This window comes from Gymnoscopelus microlampas (assembly GCF_963454915.1).
Source record: "Gymnoscopelus microlampas genome assembly, chromosome: 11".
Taxonomy (NCBI): Eukaryota; Metazoa; Chordata; class Actinopteri; order Myctophiformes; family Myctophidae; genus Gymnoscopelus; species Gymnoscopelus microlampas.
The window spans coordinates 38338866-38362364 of record NC_139948.1 but is presented as its reverse complement, the minus strand read 5'-3'; the positions used below and the strand labels follow the sequence as shown (position 1 = coordinate 38362364).

Here is a 23499-nt window from a genome sequence, read left to right as displayed (position 1 = left end):
CTGAGTTAAATTAACACTGGTGATTTTACAATTTAGATTGGGGTCAGAATCAGAAAATCAGAATCAGCTTTATTGTCACATCACAGATTTACAGAAGTTTAAAAAAGTGGGTGCAATTCGTTTTTGTGCAAGTTATTTCCATAGAAAAAAAGAAACGTAAGAAGAAGAAGGGGGGGTTGGCAAGGGGGAAGAGAGATCAATCAAAGAAAACAAACAAATGATCTACATTATTTACACATAGTACCTGAGATAAGATAAAGGTGCGTGAGCATAGCAGCAGATGTATACTGTGTGCATGATGTACTGTGGACGTTAGTTAAGGTGCGATTTTAATAGACAAAAGACAGTGCCTTGTACATGGGATTAATGTGCAAAAAGGCAGTGGGTGTTGTCCCCAAAAAAGTTCCATTTGCACACTCCGAGTTACAGACCCATAAGGGTCCATTTGGAGATTTCGGACCCTGGTGGCCCCGGACCAGACATTGAGAAACAGTGCCATAAACTACTGTATGCTACAGTACAATTGTCATGTTACAGCGCAACATGACACTGATATAAAACGTCACTGAGACCACCTGGAGTTGCCTGCTTCATGCAGCACATGTACTATTCTCATCTCCAGTTGTTTTACAACGCTCTTCAACATGCTTGTGTGTTATAGGCCCTACATGCAAATGCCAATACTTGCGTAAAATGATTTGATTTGATACATTAACTTTGTAAAAGTTGAACAGGACACAGCTGTGTGGGGGACCTAGGCCTATAATGGATAGATCCACACTGCCAATCTACTAGGTCCAGAAAATCACCTGTCCTATTTCCACTGTAGATATATAACTGTTCACATCCTGAAGCAAACATTAAGAAACTGGCACTACTTCAAAATAAATTATTTTATTTTCTAATGGGTTTTCTTCATGCTTCAACATCAGAACACTTTGGAATATTAATGAAACATCCCTGCTGATTATGTGTTAAGCAGGCACATTTTGGGGTATCCACAGCCCGTCTCTGGGAGTGATCAGATTGAAATGGTACTGTCCTACAGTGAGAAATGTCATGTAAAGTTATTCCTTATAAAGTTATTCCTATAACTAGAGAGATTGAAATGGTATGCAGAAGCATATAGTAAAAACCTCAGTGTTAATTTAACTCAGAGAGACTGCAAATGGACCCTTACAGATCCATTTGGTTATTTTGTAGAATCTTAACATTATATAAGATCAACACTGAGGATTTTGCTGTATATCTATCTTTCATAGGGAAGACGTCAGCCCGATCCTGAGCAATCACTCAAAAATGTGGAGGAGGGTAGCAGAATAATCCTGGATAATCTCCTTATTCCAGGCCGGAAAACATTGATCTCAAGGTGACGGAAAGTGGGATGGAGGGAGGCGGACAGAGTTTTAATTGTCAGGCTGTTGGGAGACTGAGAATGGGTGCATGCAGTTTAGTTGCAGAAACTTTCCCAGACCGATAATGCAGTGTGGAACAAGATTGCCATTTATTGTCTAAACAAAAAGGCAGTGAAGTTGAGATTCTCATTAAAATCCTACTCACAAACACACAGCTCTCTCATCAGCCAGCTGGAGAGACTGCTGGGAACACAGCCAAAGGCATAGAATTGACTTTGGAATATGTAATATATAGTCCAGAATATAGGCTACAGTCCTTTAAGTTATAATTGCATTACGAGAGGACTGAGATTGCTTTTATTGCACGCGGCTTGGAAGAAAGTAGACAGATTGTTGCAGCAATTGTTGTCATTTACTAAACCCCCTGTGAGGCATAAACAATCAATGTTTACTATTTATTCCTACAATATATGGTAAGTACCATGCTTGATGAAAATAATGCTTGCAAGTGCAATTCACTTCATTAATTAAATACTGTGAGAGGCCATACACTCACCACAGAACGACTTAGGGAGAGGGACATAAAAAACAAAAGATTAGGTGTGTATTCTGGCCATGTTACTTTGCCCTTTGATAATGGTCAACCATTCACACATTCCATTCTCCTGAGATCAGCGACGCCACACCACTTTTGAGGTGAAGAAGTGCCTCTGACTGAGTCCTTTTCTCACTAGATGCATAGAAAAGTATGTTCTATTTTGTCCAAACATTACTATTTAGAATATAGGCTGCAAGTTCAAACAAATGGTTGAATTAGCCTATGACTAGATACTTGGAATATAACAAAACATATTTTGTGCAGTGTTGTTGAGCTTCATGTATAAATTACATGTCTGATAACGTTTTACTGTTCTGAACAGAACTTTTGACAACTGTATGTAACTAAACAGTGGTGGAAGAAGCACTCATAGTATTTACTTGAGTAAAAGTATCAATACCACAATGAAGAGATATTCATTTACAACTAAAAGTCTGGTATTAAAAATGTACTTGAGTAAAAGTACAAAAGTATTGGCATCAAAATGTACTTAAAGTACCAAAAGTAAAAGTAGGCTACTCATTACGCAGAATGTCCCATTTCACAAGTTTTCAAAATGCATAAAAACTATTTTGAAAATAGCCACTCTATATCGTCTATTTCAAAATCTACAAAGTAACTAGTAATTAAAAGTTTATTTTATGAAAATAATTGTAGTGGAGTAAAAGTGCAATTCTAGTAGAAGTATAAGTATCACAACATGTAAATACCCGAGTAAAGTAAAACATACCTCAAAATTGTACTTAAGTACAGTACTTGAGTACATGTACTTAGTTACTTTACACCACTGAACTAAACTGTCTGACTGTAAGCTGATTGTAATTGGGGGGACCCCAGGGACCCCATACTGAGACGAGAGGGGCCTCGCCGTGAGTCTAGCCCTTTATCTATGTGCCTTTAAGAGGCCGTGGAGGGGGCGTGGTCACAGGCTGCGATTGAAGTGCCTCGCCACTGAACTGACTTATTGTGTGAAACAGCAGCATCGCTACAGAGGATGCGGGGAGACTGTAGCCGTTTTGTGAAAGAAAAGAGCCAAGAAGAATTGTCTGCATCTTTTATTTGAGAGCTGCTGCAACTGAGTCATCTTTGTGATTGTTGGAACTTATACATATCCGTGCCTTCGGGGGCTTTGATGATAAACGCACCCTCATTGTTGTGAACCTGGGGAACCCACGCCACTCGTCGTGTCCCTTTAAGTGGAACACCTCCCCCGGCTTCTGTGAATGGGATAACACGGTGAGTTATACTGTCTGGTTTAACGTTAAATACTAATCAAGCAGGTTGCCTTTTCAATCAACTTCTACCTCAGATATTCTTCTTGAAATGCAGCCTTTCTTTGGTATGAGTCTGTTGGGGTGATTGGGACGCGCATGCGATGCACGGCAGCTGAGGCTTTTGTGATGATCTGGGCTACTTATTGTTCCTCCTGTCTGGCATTGATTGACCCACCCAGCATTATAATGGCATAATCAAATCTCTCGATAATTACGTGGCTACTGGCTAGCATTAAACACAGTGGGGTGGTGGGGATTTTGCATTGATGCTCAATTTATATATATGGAAATAAAATGCTGGCCTTTCTTCTAGATTTTGCAAAAAGCTATATTAGCCAAAAGTCGCACCTCACCTTCAGTGTTGTTGGCAGCAGAGCTATGTGTGTGAGGTTTATATTGTGGCTGGACTTATTTTAAAGCTAAACTTGCATGTGTGTGCCTCAGGTTTATACGGTTTATTTTAAGCATTCTGGCTGTGTCAAACTGTCAATTCACCTCCAGTCATTAGGTAAGGTAAATTCCGAAAACACCGGATGTGGTCTACGAACTGTGACGTTAGTTTATGTTTAGGGGATATGAGGCCACTTAAAATTCTCTCTCCCTTTCTCAATTCTCTCTCACTTTCTCAATTCTCTCTCTGTGTCTCTCTGACTGTCTCTCTAAAGTCTAAACACATCACTCCTCAACACTGAATTTCCTCCACACTGAATGTCTCTCATTTGAACACAACTCCTCTGGCAAGTGTCCACTAGTGCTTGTGAGCTGGCCTCTGCATGTGTGATGTGTCCCATTTGTCCAGTTCATTAACCCCCAGTTCCCAGAGCCTGTTGGCTTGGCAACACTGTTCATTTTGCTTGGCATTGGTGTGTCACCATGGCATCTGATGAGATCATTCTTGACTGAGGCATTACTATGGGCCCCGGGGTCTGTCTGTAGGCCCCCCAGTCCAGTCCCCTGCTACTCTGATTGATAGGAGCTCATCAGTAGTTGATGACAGAACAGGAAGTTGTTATCAGTTGTCTGTTATCAGTGAGTGGTCTGTTTTGTTGGAGAGGGTGATTTACCTGGCTTTGTATTCAGGTGTTTAAAATGTGACCTGTGACCTATGTCTTATCTTTTAGACACCCGGAACTTTACGAGATGTCAAACTGTCAGCCAATTGATTTATGAAGATTTAAGGCCTAGTGTGTCTCTTTGCTAGAAGTCTTTCTAAAACACAGAAGAAGGGAGAGAATTCAGACGCAGTTTAACCAGTCTACACAGGTTATATTCTCTTCACCTTCACGTCACCTGTCATCTTAGATTACAAACTATCTAATTGGCCGGCGAGAGACATTTCTTGTCAGCCCAAAGGTAAAGACATCTTTCTTCCTCCTCTGTTGTATTAGAAACTGTGCCAAGTACTCTGTGTGCAACCTACTCTGAGGTCAGTTGAGGGTTAGAAAGTGAATGTTTTTGGTGCAGTTGGCTTTTATTTTAGGGATAATCAGTGTCTTTCCATCTCTTAGTGTGCTATTTGTGGTTGTTGTGTGTGTATGGTCATTCATCCATGTTTGAACATGTCCATGATTTGTATGCTCACATAGGACACAGTGTGTGTTCCTTCCAGCCCCTCACATTCCAGGAAATTCCGATATATATAAACTGTTATTATTTTCCCCCCGTGGAATGTGTCTGAGGACAGTGACAGTGAACGCTAGATGACAAGAATGTGCACAATAAACATATTTACTGCTCAAAGCCTGCAAATAGTAGTGTAAATCCCTCCCCTTGACAATTTGCTAGTCATGTGAAAAAGCACTTTCTCTCTGTGAGCTTAGCTGGTTAGTTTACGTATTAGTGGCCAACCTTTGAGCTGCTGCTCATTATTTCAATACCGCAAAACTTTATATAACCCCTTGTGTTGTCCCAACATTGAATTCCAAGGCTGTCTCGTATGTCAGTGTGTGTGAATGCTGTGTTTGTTCCTGGGCCCTTTGTTTGCTGGCATTGTTTTCGAGTCTAAACCAACGTGCTGCATTGCACCCTGTCCCTAGCATGCTGGGATTTGTACCATGAGCTGAAGGAAATGTTTATTCAGCAGCATTGCCCTCCCTCCCAGTTTCCCTGTCACTTAGGGTTAGGGTTTCCAAATATGCAGATGGAGTTGATATCGGCCTGGCTCTGGGAAAGAACCACGTAACACTTAACATTAGATTTGTTGAATTTAGACATTTTAGCAACACAAGTTAATGATCTGAAATGATGATCTACGCCTCCTTTTAGAATCTGGAAAAGTACTGCATGTCCCCTTTTTGCAATCCAAGTATCCTGTTGTATTTACTTTGGATTAACCTGAAGATTGCATGCCTAAATGAATTAGACACATATGTCAGATGGGCTACATTTCAGTGTGGGTTCATTAGACCTCAACTGCTTCTGCACTATGCAGTCAACTCCAGACTTTTAATTTAACTAATTTGTACACTTTCAGAGTTAAATTAACACCCTGGACTTGTAGAATCAGGAGAATCCTTGAAAATCTGTATACACGTTTTAATTTGACAAACAAGTCCTGGACTGTTTGGTGTTTGTCCAGAGTGATGGGTCTGTCTGTCTCTTCTCTATCCTTTCAGCATGTGTGTGTTGCCTCTGCTTCTTCTCATCTGTTCCAGGACTATAATTATGGCACTCCAGCGCTTTTAAAGCAAGTTTCTGTGGATCGTATAATTTCCCACATTCTTTCCGCTGAGGAACGCGGGGACAGGTTTCCACCAGAGCATTTTTGAAAACGTAAACTCAATCTATTGCTGTGGTTAGGTTCATAGAAGACACCTGGACACACTTCTCTTACAGACTGCCCAGGGTGAGAGCATAACCACCTGAGCTTGAGGCCAGGGCTTTTACCATCTTGACAGTGACTCAATGATAGGCTGCGTGCGGCAGCTACCTGTGTGTCTCTCCAAAATGTTTGGAGATGTTGTAGATAGGCTGCAAGTTCAAACAGTTGAATGAAATAAAACTTGGAATATAGATATTGATGACCATGGAAAGAACCGGCCAAATTTCAGATGGTGCATCCCTGTTCGATTACTAACCTTTATAATCAATTAATAATTTTGTCCCTGCACTGATCCACAGCAATTGTACCTTATGTTGAAAACACAGTCTGAGCAGTGGCCTGTTTCTGTGAATTATTAAAAACTGTGCTGTTGATGGAGATATGAGCTGTTTGTTTGGTTAGCCCAGTTGTAATACAGTATGATGGGGAGTTGTTTATATTGTGAATGGCCAGGAAGGGCAGGCGGAATAGATTTCCAGGGAGATGGGGGGGTTGGGTTCAGTGGTTCACGGCACGCCCCCCCCTGCCCTTCCTGTGGTCATGCTGTCCCCAACAGGCAGACACACTTCTACATAGCACACCCAGGTCAATTACGTTTATGGCGGCTGCATGCATGTGCACGTTCATGCGCATGCAAGCAATATGCTAAATTGCCAAATTGGGTGGCCTGCGTCTCATGTGAGGGGCGATTAGGCACATTCTTGTAGCACTGTGTGCCTGCATGCATGGTCGAAGAGAGAGCTGGGATAGTTTTCTCTGAACATTCGGACCAATTAGCTCAGCTGGTGAACTGGAGGTGGCCTCTTGACCTAGCAAGTCCGAGCAGAAATGTCTGCGGACGCTGTGAGGGATTTCACCTGATCTGACCCTCTGTAAATGTCCAAGAGTAACACTAAGTAGCTGCCCTGGTATTATGTTTCTCAGCTTTGACCTCCACTGTGCTAATTTGCTGTTGGTGTGTTAAACCCCTCTATATACCAGGGTTGTGGCTCCTTGTGACCTCTCCTGCCCCCGACGTCTTCTGTAGGGTGTAAGGGCAGTGCGATAGAAGTTTCCATTGAATGCCGTTGCAGAGTCACACCGACTGGCATTTAGACAGTACGTTTGTAGAATTCATTCTGATAAGATCATGTCACATGGTGTCGAGCAGAATAGAGATTCATGTTTGTTTCTGAAAGGCATCATTCATTAGCCTGTAGAAAGGTGATTGTTTGCTCTCGAGTCTCGACACACAGAATGCTTGGCCTGGATAATGGATATCACCTGTATGTTCGATTAGAACAGCACACAGTTCAGTGAGAACAGCACAGCAGCAGGTCATTGAACGGTGTCCCAGAAGGTCATCTGCTTCTATTCTGGCTGTACTGAATACTCCCCTCCCCTTTTTTCTTTACAATGTTTTCCCTCTTTAGTTAACTGCCTGATTTAACTATTAAAGGTAGGGTAAGTGATATTTTTTGGTGAAACAAAAACAAAACAATTTTTTTTTTTTTGTTAAAAGGTGAAAGCACTATATTCTGATAGTAATGATTTCTATAGAGTGTTTGTTCAGTAACGGGGGTCCCCCTGTCTCTTTAATAAACAGAAAATACATTTTCAGGTGGGTTTCACATTTTCAGCCAATCAGGAGAGAGTACCCATTTATCAACTTAAAATGTATAGTGTTACAGTTCCAATTTTGTCTGCTCATTTCTTTGTGTCATCACTTACAATTTCACTTGTTTATCCTCATATCCTGTGTGCAGTCTCTCTCCTGATTGGATGAAATTGGTATCCCAATCTGAAAGGGTGTTTTCTGTTTACCAAAGAGCTGGAGAGACAAGGAGACTCCTGTTACGGAACTAACACTACCAATGAGTACTATCAGAATATAGAGCTATTTAACACATACTTTAACAAAACTTTCTCTGACCCTCACCCCTTTCTTTGCCACTGCCGGAGAGGAAACCTCTGTACATCCGAAATGTTGTTGTGTAAGACCAAACTGTTACAACCACATGATGGTGTTAAATCTTTCCCCCCCTGTACAATAAAATGGAAAAGATGAAAGACACAGAAAAGATGTTGTTGTGTCCAGGGGCGGTGGAGGCAGTAAACATGAGAGAGCGAGAGAGTCATGTTGTCTTCTCTGGTATGAAAGGTCAGCTGTACCCATCTAGCTGACTAGCTTCAGGCCTGTTCTCTGACAGATCTCATCTCATTGGCTGTCGGTGTCTTTTGAAAGCTTGTCTCTGTGTTCAGTCTGTCCTGTAGTCTGCAGAGGAGCTGGCTAATGGAAGTGTGCAGCAGTGGAAGAAGTACTCAGATATTTTACTTAAGTGAAAGTAGCAATACCACAATATGAAAATACTCTGTTAAAAAAGTAAAAGGCCTGTGTTCAAAATGTTACTTGAGTAAAAGTACTAAAGTATTGGCATCAAAATATACTTAAAGTACCAAAAGTAAAGTACTAATGTTTGAAAATTGCAGATCTACAAGCTCACAACGCGTCGCATCGTGACGTGTTGTGAGCTTGTAGATTGGCTATTTTCAAATAGTCTATGTATAAAATAGGGCTAAAATGGTTAATGTATGTTTTATAATATGTAATTTATATCAGCAAAGTAACTAAAGTTTTCAAATAATTGTAGTAGAGTAAAAAGTAACTCAAAATTGTACTTAAGTACAGTATTTAAGTGCATGTACTTAGTTACTTTCCACCACTGGAAGTGTGTGCAATAGCTGGGCTGTGTTGTTTATGATGGTGGCTGTACAGACACTAATCATTTGGTCATGTTGTTTGAAATGCTGTTCCCTAGGGATAATTACTGTATATTGACTTACCCATGTCTCGAGTTATAACTCAGCAGACCTGAAGTTTATTTTCCAGCGTCACTCAGGCAGGACTGACCCTAAACCTGAATGAATGAATGACTTGACATCTTGTGAGTTTGTTCTCTCAGTTCGAGCTCCTTTCCAGTTTTTAACAGTACGGGTAGTACAGTCAGACGTTATGCTAAAAGGATTACACAATAAGCCTGTGGGGCTTGTTTCCATTGTGGTCCATTGTACTCAATTAATCAGTAATACCTAATATAATACTTACAAAACGTATTGGAACTAGAAAAGTGTGCTCCTCGGATCACAGGTTGCCTACCCAGAGTTTTGGACTCAATCTGTAGGAGTAGGAGTAGTAGTAGTAGTAGTAGCAGAAAGTAGAAGTAGTTTTGAAGAAAACGCACTACGGCACGCAGAAAATGTAATCTGGCACAAACAAGGCCAAGTTGTGTAAAAAAGATGTTGATTGTACGACCTATGGTCCAAGATAGATATGCCAAAATGTGAAGTAGGCTGTTGTAGCGGCACCATGAGGACTACTCCTGCAAAGTTTGGAAGCCAATCTTTGCCAATCCGGATGGAATATGAAAAATCGGACAGATCTGTCTTAATCACATGACTATAGAGATAATGTGTAGCGAGTTGCATGATGTTTGGACAAAATCTGTATGGGAAATAACTCTTCACTGAAAATATCTGATCTACAAGCTCACAACGTGTTATGGTACGATTAGAGGTGTAACGATATAGTAACTGCATCGAAAAATCGTTTTGAATGTTCAACGATCTACTATATCGATATGCAAACAGCTAAATATCGTATCGTTTGACTTTGTATCGTATCAAATCGTTTTTCAATGCAAATAATCGTATCGAATCGTTCTGCAATGCAAATAATACATTTTTTACAATACTAAGTACTTTTAAGAAGAAAAACAAGAAAGAGGGGTTTATATCCAGTATCCAGGTATTTATTTTTCACACAGAATTTTTGGGTAAATAAATAGTTACTATATCGATTTTAAATCATTGAATCAAATCGTATCGTTCTAAATCAACCTGTTCTGTATTGTTCATGTATTGACTAAATCACTGAATCGAAATGTATCGTATCGTTCTAAATTAACCTGTATCGTTCATGTATCGTATCGACAACCAAGTATCGTGATACGTATCGAATCGTTGTTAAAACGTATCGTTACACCCCTAGGTACGATGCATTGTGAGCTTGTTCAGTAGAGCTGCTATTTTTGGCAAATCTTTCCCCCGGGGTTCTTAAAACCTATACTTCAAGTTGCTATTTTCACCAAATGTTCGCCTATTATGACTTGCCCAGAATAGGGGTTCATGTTAAAGCTACAGCCCATAAGCTAAGTCTATTGTCTCCCTCTCCCAACGGGGAGAGATTATTGCAACGATGTCTGGACGTTACGGAACTGAACTGCTTAAGAAGTCATGAATGTTTGAGTTTCATTCGTAATTAAATGTTTTCTCGACTGACTATTTTCCGCTCTGGACTTCTCAAATCTATCCGCTTTAAAATGCATTAGTATGCAATGATAACATAACTAGGACAATGATGATAATAAATTATAAATGCTATTAACTTTCATGTCTCCGCAACTTGATTTTCATGCCATGCACTGAAATAAATGGAATTCATTCAACGGCTTCCTCGTAAATCAAACCAAACCATGGTATGCTTTGGGAAACGGTCAGCAGTAATGTGGGTCAATAAATCCAAACATGCCAGAAGGTCTCTTTTTTAAGGTATTTAATTTTAGCAGAGGTGCTCCAAATACCTACTTTGCTTTGATCACAAGACTCTTCATTCAAGCTCAAGCCTTGTCCCAGTGGGTGAGGTGTGACACACCTAGCATAGCGGCAGATGACCTCACACTGACTTGCCATGCATGAGCACAGACAGCAGCAACACTGTTAATGTGGCATTCACAGTAGGATGGGTACACAATACACACACACACACTCGCATACACCGAGACGAGGTGTGAGAAGGGGCGGGTCAACAAGCTCAGTTTAAACACAGTTGGGTTGTCACAATGCAACCTGGGAAACCCATCAGCAAAAAAAGGGGGGGAAATTTTGTTCCTTCCTTCTTGAGAGATTAGTCAGGATGAGGTATTTTCCCATCATATCATTAACCACATGAACCCTAGCGGTCCTATTCTGGGCCGAACAATTGGTAAAAATAGCTGAGGTACAAGTTCACAAGCTGAAGAGATTTGGGGGAAAAAAGGGGGGTAAGGAGCGGACCAAGCATAGAGCCCTGGGCTGGAGGACCCCGGTCAACTAGGTATAATAGGGTGGTTTAAATGGTTAAAGGACGACTTCACCCATTAAAAAAAAAAAACCTGCCTAACAATGATGTCACTGGTAGGTGGGTTTCTGAAGTGTCCACAGCCCTCCTATGAGAGACAGACCCACTAGAAAATAAATTCACCATTTTATCAGGAGCATTAGCTAGGGCTAGCTAGCATTAGTTATTATATGAAGATAGGTTGAAAATGGGTGAAGTCGTCCTTTAACTCACTTATCAACATAGCCCTTTGGCTTCTGCTTGTACCCAGAACATGGCAGGCAAATGGCGCGCACATCAGCCTGTCAGAACTGTGGAGTCGGAGTGCCCCTAGAATCAGATCAGAATCCAGATGAATCTTTTTATTCTAAATTAGCCATTTTAGCAAACGCGTAATCCAAGTTTTGTTTGACGTATCAGTATGCTATATTTGTAAGTGCTTTATTATGCTAAATTCCCCACTCGTTGCTGTATTTATCTCAGAGCGTAGTGTTTGCATCCGCTCTGTTGTTCCCCCCGTCTGTGTGATTGAGGGATAATGTGATTTCCACTGCTTGTCCTTGGGCTGTTCTTCTCTAAATGAGATGTTCAGCCCTGCTAAGTGAGTTGGATGGCAGATAGCTATCTACCAGAGGCCATTTGTCTGCTTAATTACTGTGCACGTGTGACTGTGTGTGTTTGTCTGTGTGATCTCTGAACAACAGTGTGTGTGTTTGTGTCTCTTTTGCCAGTCTTGTCCAAAAAACGTAACATGTTATAAATAGATTTTCCAGCAAAGAACAAGGTGATTCCCAGCCCTTTTTTTCTTTTGTAATGTTGTCATCACCACACATGTCCTGAACCCTCTAACCTTACAAGGTTAGAGAAAACCTCAAGGGACCAGAGAGACGGAGGGAAACGCCAGATAAAAGAGGCCGCCATCTTGGTTTTTAGGAGCTTTGCAGGGAGCATTTGGGTCTAAGTGGCCCTCCCCTCCCCCGTCTGTCTCTCTCTCTCTTCTTCTTCCTCCCTCAGGTCATTCTTCATTTAGGTCACACTGGCTCCAAATGGGACAGGACTCTGCCACTGCAGCGGACCACTGTCTCTGGGACAGGAGACTAGACAGTAGGAGCAATTGATCATCAGGAAGTAGCCTAATGGCAGTGCTCAATTAGGGGAATGGTCCATTCGTCATCCTTGAGGTGTGCGTGCGAGATAATTAACTGGCCATGTGTAAGCATTAAGCATGGCGAAGGAAGTGGAGAAAGGTGCGCCAATTAACCCATTCATTCCGGGAACGCATCTGTCATTTTGGATTTATTTTGCTACTCAAAAATAGCAGAGCGCGGCACTGAGTGTCGCGCTATGAGCTTGTAGCTCTGCTGTTTTTGGAAAATCTTAAATTTGTGCAAATCTTTGAATATGTATACTTTTTAAAGCAACATTTGTAAAATATTTTGTTCCAGGGACCCCCCCCCCCCCCCCCCCATAAGCAAAGATTTGAGTTACAAATGTTTGCTTAAAAATATATATATATTCAAAGGTTTGCACACATTTTCACGATTTTTCAAAAATAGCAGATCTACAAGCTCATAGCGTGGCACTCAGTGCTGCGCTATAAGCTTGTATATCTGCTATTTTTGAATAGCCAAAGAAATCTAAAATGACAGAGATGCGTTCCCCGGATTTAGTGGATTAAAAGGGTCGTTATTTCCTTTTGGATGTTAATTGGGGTTGTTTGTCTTTGTCATATAATTGTAGTCTTCTGAAGTTGGGTTTTAGATATTGAGTTGTGAAAATGCAAAAATGCATAACTCTCATTGCTCCACCTATTCCACAAACTACTGTTCGTTTGTTTCCTTTGGGACGGCGTTCGTCTAAGGAATTCCCTTCTGAGTTAGAAAATTCCTCTCCAGTAGTGATGGCGTTTAGTTCCTGGTCTAGCGGTTATTGTGGGATATCTTTCCACTTGGTCGTAGTAAAAGAGCCAATGCCGATTTTTGCTTCCATCCTGGAGTGTTTTCTCTGGGTTTGCCTCCCAAGGTTTTGGGTGTGTATCTGCTCCCCATAAAGTTTGCCCATAAACATATAGCACTCGAACCAGATTTGGTCTAGCGCTATATATATTGATAATGGCGTAATGTGATCTAAAAACAGAAGTAACATTATGTTCCCAGGGCATGAATACATTTGGGAAAACAGGCTGGAATGTTGTTCTCCTAACCAGATGTCAGGGGTGTAGCAGTATTAGCCACGATGTGTGGAATGGCTCCAACCCTGTGGTATGGCTGTGTGTGTGTGTGTGTGTGTGTGTGTGTGTGTGTGTGTGTGTGTGTGTGTGTGTGTGTGTGTGTGTGCGTGTGCACATACTCGGTTTGCACGAAAGTTGAGAAATACCACATCTATTTTCAAAGATGGTCAGTTGTCGCCTGACACCCTGCATGAATCATTCAGCACTAAAACTGTGTCTAGCTTGTGAGAGCTTCTCCACTTTCTCCTGGTTTTAAAAACTTAGACGGCACACATGTGCCCGTCCCACACTTCTGTCTGTCTGTCTGTCTGTCCCTCCAGTGTGCTGCGTTGCAGGCAGGCTCACATCCATGTTGTTGTGAGAGCCCTGTTTATAAAGTCATCCCCCCGTGGTGACCCTGTGGTTCCCACGCTAACTGCTGCCTTCTCAGGCCCGCTGTCCACTTTCTGCATGCACACATGCAGACAGATGCAGCACACACACACACACTGCAATAAATATAAGTGTTCTGTCCACTTTCTGCATGCACACATGCAGACAGATGCAGCACACACACACACACTGCAATAAATATAAGTGTTCTGTCCACTTTCTGCATACACACATGCAGACAGATGCAGCACACACACACTGCTATGTTCACTTTCTGCATGCACACATGCAAACAGATACAGCGCACACAATGCTATAAATATAAGTGTTGTGTGTGGTGTGTTTGATAAAAGCGCAATGCCTAATTTAACGGTGTGTGCCAATAATAGCAGATTGTCACAAGCAGATCTACAAGCTCACGACGCTAGTAGATAAGGGGCCCATCACAATTATTACCGTACATAATCGCTTAATTGCAATTATCTGAAATAATCACAATTGCTCATGTTTGCATAATCTTTTGATGAAAAATGTTCATCCATTTTCAAATATTTTCAAAACATAGCGAAATCTATCCAATCTAAAAGCTTACAACGTGTCGACACATTAGTTTTAATTATTTTGAAAGAATAAAGTTATTAAATATCCTTTCTTTGTATATTTCAGTTATTTGTCATATCTGCTCTGTGCAGTTTTTATTTACTAAGCCTAAAAGTCAAACGGAAATGTAATGTTTATTTATATGCTCCAATGTTCAATGCCAAAAAACACATTAAATCATCAATCGCAATTATTTGTGTGACAATTAATCGTCAAGTGGAAATGTCATGAGTCATGACGTGACAACCCTAGTCCGTGACAACCCTAGACACAAGTACTACTACAGTAAATCAGGCTTAAAGGACCTGTGGTGCAGCAGTTTCCTTCCTGGTTCTGGTTTCTGCTGAACTAAAAGAACAAAGCATATCTGGTTTGTTGCAAATGTCTGCATCCGTGTGCCACAGCTGAGCCCCATGAAGCTTTTATTTTGTCACGTTAAATTCTTCACATTTTTTTTTACCAGTGATTGTTTCCTGGCGCTCGGGGGTTGGAATGAAGGAGGTGGGATATGACCCTCTCCCCCTCTTACATGTAATGTTCTCTTTTTTTTCTCCTTTTATTTGCTTTATGCCACCCAGAATCAACAATTTTTTCTACGGCTGTGATTTCTTTTTTCTGCCTCGTTATTTCCAATAAAAACCTAGCAGCGGATCCTGTAGCTACAACAATAAACATGTCACTGTGGTACAAACATCCTGGCCAGTGAGGGAAAAGGGAGGTCATGGAAATGTTTTCACACTACACACAGAGCTAAGCAACATTCTCTGTGTTCATTTAACCCGTACATGTCCCCAAAATGATGTGGGGACCCCCCTGGGGGTCCCGACTCACAGGTTGAGAACCACTGTCCTTCAAAGTGAGGTTGTAGATCGGCTATTTTCGCCGTTTCTGTTTTTGCAATGTAGGCCAGAGGCCTGTTTTGGGGTCCACGCCATGGAAAGGTTACCCAAAGAGAATTATCCTACTTAGTAGCACAATTAGCCACATTTTTCAAATGAATAATGGAACAAATAATGAGTGAGTGGATGGATAAAACAGAAAACGTTTCTCCGGCTGCTCTGTGTGTGTGTGTGTGTGTGTGTGTGTGTGTGTGTGTGTGTACGTGTGTATACGTGTGTGTTGCATGATGAGATGACAGCTTGCCTGAAGCCTAATGCCTTCTGCAGCCTCCGGGCAGGAAACTGTCTGACTGCTCGCTAGCGGCGGTTTGTTGCCACGGAAACCAAGACAAGGTAAGGGCACTGACAGGAAGTGTAGTAGAGTAGAGGCTCAGCTGGGTGTGTGTGTGTGTGTGTGTGTGTGTGTGTGTTGGAGGGGGGGTGGTTAGACAGAAGAGTGACTTTATAAATATCTTATGAGGTCTTGCCTGGGAGCAATGTGAAGTACAGGTCGAGTGGTGCACGTGCGTAAACAAAGGAGTTAGACAGGGGTGTGCGTGGGTAGCAAAGGGCAAGATAAGCATTTCTCTCAAGCTGTGTGTGTGTGTGTGTGTGTGTGTACGTGTGTGTACAGATATGCTATGCAGTAAAATCCTCAGTTCTAATTTAACTCGGGACTCAGAGTGTACAAATATAACCATTTGGTTACATTTGTACACTCTTACAAATAGATACAAATAGATCATTGGATTTTATTGTCTCTTTAATGTTCTCTTTTACATGTTTTTAACATTCTTGTGTACCTCATACACACTACACAGGAATTGAATCTGCATTTGTTGTCTGCAGGTATCAGCCTATTTACTTTGCATTTTGCAGCATGGTGTGTGTGTGTGTGTGTGTGTGTGTGTGTGTGTGTGTGTGTGTGTGTGTGTGTGTGTGTGTGTGTGTGTGTGTGTGTGTGTGTGTGTGTGTGTGTGTGTGTGTGTGTGTGTGTGTGTGTGTGTGTGTGTGTGTGTGTGTGTGTGTGTGTGTGTGTGTCTGCAATGCACAATGCTTCTTCTACCCCTGAGGTTGGGGTAGTAGCAGTATCTTGCTAGAAGCCCTGAATAGAGGTGTCAGCTGTCTGGACTGCAGGTTCTAGTGATGCAGTAAATGCACACCATCAGCTGGTACTCTGTCCTTGCTGGAGGAGAGGCTAGCGTAGCGCTTAGCACATTTCCTCTTAGTCATCTGTCTTCTGTCCATGTCCCAGTTCCTTCGAGGTGTGACCTCCAAACTGCGGCCAGGATAGAGATGTGTAGGCCTATACATAGTATATTCACTGGACACAGTTATTGCTTCTCCGCTCTCGTTATGTAATAGACATTTTTTGGACTTGCCTGGCGTTTCTAAAGCCCGATTTATTATACTTAGAAAATAGCCAATCTACAAGCTCACAATGTGTCGAGGAAGCGACACGTCGTGGGCTCGTAGATCTGCTATTTTCGGCACGCGACACCGCTGTACAACAGAGTATAAATTAGGAATTATTTATGCCGTGCAGTCAAGAGTTGAGATTTGCACCAGAAAGCCACTGGCAACACTCTGCTATTTCCTCTCTGTTTCATGTTGGGTCTGTGGTTTGGTGTTTTGGCTCCAATTATAATGCAGCTTAAACCAGCAGCCATGTGGTGCTTCCCTATGTGTTATTTTCCAGTGGTGGAAAAAGACAACCAAGTACATTTACTCAAGTGCTGTTCTTAAGTAGCTACACTTTTGATATACTTTTACTTTACTTGAGTATTTCTATTTTTCGATACGTTCTACAACATCTCAGGGGCAAATATTGTACTTTTTACTCCAAGTATTTGTGAGGAGAAGACTTCCGCACACCCGGTTCCTCTCTAGTTGGTGCGTTGGTCACAAAAAGTATACTTCAAAAAATCTTCTTAATAAAAAGATAAGGCCCGCACACAGCTGCTTGCTTTGTTCAGAGTTTAATTTAAAAGAGCAACGTTTCGGTCCCTTCGGACCTTTCTCAAGCTGTCCTACTCCAAGTATTTGACAGCTTTAGTTACTTTGCAGATTTTGATTATTATTACGAAACATGCATTAACCACTTAAGCCCTATGTTATACTTCAGATATTTGAAAAAGGCTGATCTACAAGCTCAAACGCTGCACATCACTTTGTGATCTTGTAGAAAGAATTGAGAAATATCGATACATTTTAGTACTTTTACTTTGACACTGTAAGTATATTTTGATGCATGTACTTTTGTACTTTTATTCAAGGTAAAATTCTGAATACAGGCCTCTTACTTTTAACAGGGTATTTTTATATTGTGGTGTTGCTACTTTTACTTAAGTAAAAAATCAGAGTACTCCTTCCACCACAGTTTTTTGTCTTTCTCCAATGCAGTTTTGAGCTTGTCACATCACATCAGAGATGGCGAATGGCTTTGCCATTACAGCGTTGCATAATTGATGGCTTCAGCTCATGCAATTAGCGGAATAGTTAAGATTCTGTGAAGGGCTTTGTGGAAGTAAACAGGCGCCTGTAAGTATTGAAGTATTGCAGTATGGAAGTTGGACAGCAGACGGATGAGCTGGCTAAAACTCAAGGACTCCATGTCCCTCAGCGACGTTTTATCTCAGTATTGATTTAACCCATTTAGACCGAGGCTTGTATACCGAGCAGATATACAAGCTCATTGCACGGCACCGAGTGCCGCACTATGAGCTTGTAGATCTGCTATTTTTGAAAAAACATAATCTTTGAATATATATATTTTTTGACAGCAAACATTTTAACTCAAAGATTTACTTTACTAGATTAACTTTTTGTTTATGTCAAGGACCACCCAGAATGATATGTATTTGGCTGTGGACCCCCCATCTCAAAATATGTTGTTCCAGGGACCCCCCAGAAGCAAAGATTTAAATAAAAAATGTATATATTCAAAGATTTGCACACATTTTCACGATAAAAAAAAAAATAGCAGATCTACAAGCTCGTACTTTTAGCTTGTAGATCTGCTATTCTTGAATTGCCAAAGAAATCTAAAATGAAACCGATGCTTTCCCGGTCTTAACGGGTTAAGTTTCTTAGTTGTGTGTTTGACACTGTAATGTGCAAGGTCTCCCTTGCCCGGGGACGAGGCAGGCAGACTGCTCCATTTCGTCTGTGGTGTGTTGTGACTGCTGTACCGAAGTAAATGGGTCGCACAGATAGACGTTTTGTTGTTGTGTGTGCACTTTCATTTTTCTGATTCATGCACCGTCCCGTGCCCAGTCTTCATCTTTTCAGTCACAGGGTGAATCAGCAAGCGCATGTACATTTGATACACTGTGACCGGCTTCTGTATAATCGCCTCGTCATCTGATATCGGTTTCTCTTCTCTTTGCAGACTCACAGGCTGCCTGGAAGTGAATATCAGGGACGCTATCTCCGGGGACTGGACCAAGGATACTGAGGGGTCGGAGTCATTTCTTTTGTTGTCCGACTGCGTCTCGGATTCCTTCCCGTGAGTAAAGTGACAACGCATCAGCAGCCATGCCCATCCTAAAACAGCTGGTCTCCGGGTCGCAGAGCAAGCGCCGCTCGCGCATGGACCTCACCCGTGAGATGATCAGCGCTCCATTGGGGGACTTCCGCCACACCATGCACGTGGGCCGCAGCGGCGACGCCTTCGGTGACACCTCCTTCCTCAGCAGCCGCTCCGGCGAGCCCCCCCGCGAGTCCCCGTCCTTCCCCCGCTCGCCGCGGCCCGGCCTGCTGTCCCGCACCTTCAGGAGCAGCAAGCGCTCCCAGTCGGTCACCAGGGTGGACGAGCAGAGGGAGGAGATGCTGGCGGCCCCTGGCGGGCCGCTGAGCCAGGTCAAGAACGCCATGTCGCTGCCGTTCCTCAACGACGAGGACCGCGGCGACGGAGCGGTGACCAGGAGCCTGTCCTCCAGCCCACTGAAGCTGCACACAGAGCCAGAAGGGAGGCCGTCGAATGGTGCGGCGGCCGCTCATTACCTTGAGCTGCACGAGAGGAGCTTTGGGGAGCTGACGGAGCTCCCAGAGAGCATGCCTTTTTACGGACGCGGCATGAAGCACGCCGAGTCGGTCATGTCGTTCCACATCGATCTGGGACCCTCCATGCTGGGCGACATCCTGGGGGTGATGGAGAAGGAGGACGACGACCTCGGCTACGAGGAGGGTAAGGGCAGTGAGGGCCACGCCTCTCCGCTCCCCAGCGACCACGGAGACGAAGCGGACGGCGTGGAGGTCGGCGGAGACGATGTTAATGATGAAGAGGAGGATAACGATGAACAGAAGGAGGAGGATGGAGAGCAGAACGAGGCCTCCATGCGTCCTGCCAGCCCTGTGGACGTAGAACCCGAGGACGGAGGCCCCTACACCCCAGAATACACCCCAGAGACCCGGCCGAAGCACCTGCAGCATCTGGACAGTTGCTCCGTGTCCAGCTCCGGTTCTGCCGCCCTGGAGGAGAAGCCGAGCAGCCAGACCTGCGGAGGAGACACGGACAGCGCCACCTTCAGTGCCCCTCCGGAGGAAGACAGCAACTTCTCCTCCTTCATGGAGGACGAGGACGACGAGATTCGAGTGTGAGATTTCTCGAGCTACCTGGGGGGGAAAGGAATAAACAGGACAGAGACGTTAAGAAGAACGGAGTTTATGCGGAGCTGGCGGCTCCTCTGATGTTGTCGGATATATAGTATGTGTCGGAGCAGAAATAATCTGCCGCGTCCTGGAGGAAATAGCGGCGTGGAGGATCTGAACTGTTTATGAGCGCGTTTCATCCGGCGGGAAAAGAGAGGTGCTGTGACTACTTGAGCTTCTACATTTCACACTACGTTCTGTTTGTCGGACGGTCTGTCCATTTGAGTACCTTGACTGAACCAACATTGAAAAGCTGTCGTTAATGAAATATGGAAACATTCCTCAAGTGATGAGGGTGGAGGGAAAAGATTTTTGTACGGAAGAGACACATTTCTTATCTTTAACACGTAGTAAATACTGCTCACCTCATGCCTTCCGTCTCCCTTCTGTTGATCTGACTCCCAAGTTCTCAGCTGAACTCACTTTTCCCCCTCGTTTTTCTTCTTGCTGCGATGTGGCATCTTTAGGCTTGAACTGAACAGGAAGTTAGAACTGTAACGGATGTCTTGTCAGAACAAACTGGGTCGAGTGTCTTCTTTTAAACCAGCCTTACTTAGAGTGCCAGACATCGCTGTCACGCACATAACATGATTTTTCCCTCTTGACATAACTCTGTGGGAGTTTGTGCAACTACTCAACCAATACCACTTCCTGCCATAAAGCTGGACCGTGGAGCACAGGCCAAGATGTGTGCCTCTGTTTACTTCACTGTGAGGGTTTAGCACATCTCAGGCTAATGCTCTGTGTAAATTAGAGTTGGCAGGGTCATAAAGGTAATGGAGATGCATTGGCCTGCGGTAAAACTATAAACTGTGGGGTTTTCTGCAAGAAGCCAGAGAGGAATCAAGTAGGGTATACCAAACTGTATAGTGGCAGGCTGTAGTCATTGGCTTGACTTGTATGAAAATGTGTTGTACAGTCCTCTCTGTCATCGCTAAGATTTGTCCAAATGTACACACATTACACTTACAGTATATTGCCTTTGCTAATCTCAGTGTTTTGGAATAACGTTGGAACTGAGAAGCATCTGGTAACCACTTCCTTCCTTGTTTTGCAAAAGATGAACTCATCGTAGTAACTGCAGTGATGCAACTGAACGGTCTACTGTGTAAAAGAGGCTTGTCTAGAGTACAGTTCAATCAATCAATCAGTCAGTCAATCAAACTTTTATTTATATAGCACATTTCATATCGTAAGTGCAACTCAATGCGCATCACAGAACGTAATTGCAAAGAATTAAAAAGAAAGGAAAGAATCTAACTAATAATAATAATAATGATAATAATAATAATAAGTTCTCATCGCTACATGTGAGGAGGATAGCTTTAGAATGAATAATAATACGTTCTCATTGCTACAATTGAGGATAGCTTTAGAATTTGTCAAACCGTAATGGTTCAGCTGCAAGCAGTTAAACCAGACTCTAATATTCAGTGTGTGTCTATGTCTTGCTTTTTATCTTTAAAAAATAATCTATCTTTGATAGGTTTATGTTTGTCTGTTTGGAAAGAAAAAAAAAAGGGATGCATTTGCATTGATGATTGATGCTCAAAAACAAATGCTTGGAGATGCTGAGGTTGAGTTTTAAAGATGAGGCTTGTTGATAAGGGAGAATGACAGACGTGCCAAATAATAATTCCCATCTACAAAGAAATGAATCTATAGAGCTCAGCATTATAGGAGCCTGTCAAATCTTGGTCACTCTCCCCTTGATATGATTTATCATTGTTGAAATAGCATTAAAACTGCCTCTCAGGTTGACAAAACACCGTGCAAGTTACATTGAAATATTGTTTTAAGACTCCTGTCTCCTCTTGTTGAAAGAACGATGAATTTCACTGACAGGATATTTATATCCCAAGTGTTTGAAACACTAAATAGTTCTTAGGCTATATGTATGTTGTGCTGCTCAACATGTTTCAGCAGCCAAATATTCACCGAAAGGCCTTCCCATGGTTCAGTGATTTGAGGTTACATGTGAATGGGAAGTTGTGGTATGTGCAGTTCCTGTTGTCCTTTCCCTGTATGATGCTGTGTATATTATGCCTTAGCATTTCGTATATTTGAGTAAGAATAATGTATATTTACATCCCTTTCCCTTATTATCCAAAATAACTATTTTTCAATAAAAGAGAAGCTGAACATAATCTGTATGCTACTCCCTAGTGATCTTTTATTTGTCTCATTACATCAGTACTTCCTATAGAGTAATTTTGTTGTACTCTATAGCAGGCGTTTTTCAGGCCATGGACCCCTTAGCTGAGAGGCCGATGAAGCAGGGACCCCCCACTACATATTGTACAAAATTCTGTTGCTGATTAAACTTTTTCATAGATTTCATAGACTTGTTTAACAGCACTATCATCAGTGTTGGATTCTTACGTGTATTTTCAGACATTTAACCACTTAAACCCCCAGTACTTTGTAAACTTAAAGTAGGGTAAGTGATTTGCTTTTGTTGAAATAAGTGTCAAATAGTCTTATTCTATATTACTCTGATATTACTCATTGCTATAGAGTGTTTGTTCAGTAACAGAAGTTTCCATGCCTCTCCAGCTCTTTATTAAACAGAAAATGCCATTTGCATTTTCAGGTCAGGATACCAATTTCGAATCAGGGCAGAGGGCTTAGAAAGGATACAGATTAAACAAGTGAAATTGGAATTGATGACACAAAGAAATGAGCATGCAAAATTGGAACTGGAACACTATACAAATGATTGGCTGAAATGGTGTCACCTACCTGAAAATGTATTTTCTGTCTATCAAAGAGCTGGAGAGACGGGGAGAGACCTTTCTTTAACTTTTGCCGAAAATAGCCTATCTACAAGTTCACAACACGTGAACTTGTAGATCTGCAATTTTCGGCAAATGATCCCCCCAGAATAGGGACGCTAGAGTCCAAGTGGTTAATACAAAAATAAAAGATTTCACGGCCCCCCTGTTGTAACTCTGAGGACCCCCCCTAGGGGTCCCGGGCCCCCTGTTGAAAACCCCTGCTCTATAGGAAGGTACTGTACGACTCAATCAAACCAGCTTTGACAAAGGCATCCGTGAAGTGAAATTCCTCCTGTGCCGCCCTGCCTCCCCTGCTATGCTTACAGGCTCCCAGCGGAGGAAGGAAGGAAGGAAGCAATTGAGGTCATTTGAAAGCGTATCTGAGATATTCGCTCCACGGGTTTGAATGAAGTGATGACTCATCATGATGAGGAGGGGAAAAAAACAAAGGCGGATATCCACAATTTCCCTGTTTAAGCTTTTCAAAATCACTTTGCACGTCACAGTTTGCACTCTTGTTTGTGTGTCATTCGAGTGGTCCTCTCGGCTCTCATCCCCTCGTTGCCCCTCAATAATGGAGCAGCTGTGACTGGTCTCCATCAGCATCACCCTCGGGGGACAGTTGGGGGTGGGTGGGTCTTGAGTCCTAGAAGAGAGATGGGAATGTCTTTGTCTCCCCTGACTGGCCCGACCTGGATCATGGATGACTGGGTTGATAAAACACTGGAGGGATGGGATGTCTGTGCTCATTAGAGGATGGAAGCCACTGGAAGGCCCTGGGGGAGGAGCCCATTGTCATCATGGCCT

The 23499-nt window shown here is 42.6% G+C and overlaps 1 protein-coding gene across 1 annotated transcript; it reads left to right on the top strand.

Annotated features, from left to right (window-relative positions):
- Window positions 1-2932: 2932 nt before the first annotated feature.
- cdc42ep4a (CDC42 effector protein (Rho GTPase binding) 4a) lies at window positions 2933-22170 on the top strand. Its single transcript, XM_084072128.1, has 2 exons — window positions 2933-3189; window positions 18654-22170. The coding sequence occupies exon 2, from the start codon at window positions 18800-18802 to the stop codon at window positions 19862-19864; it is 1065 nt and encodes a 354-aa protein (XP_083928254.1). The 5' UTR covers window positions 2933-3189; window positions 18654-18799; the 3' UTR covers window positions 19865-22170.
- The last annotated feature ends 1329 nt before the right edge of the window (window positions 22171-23499 follow it).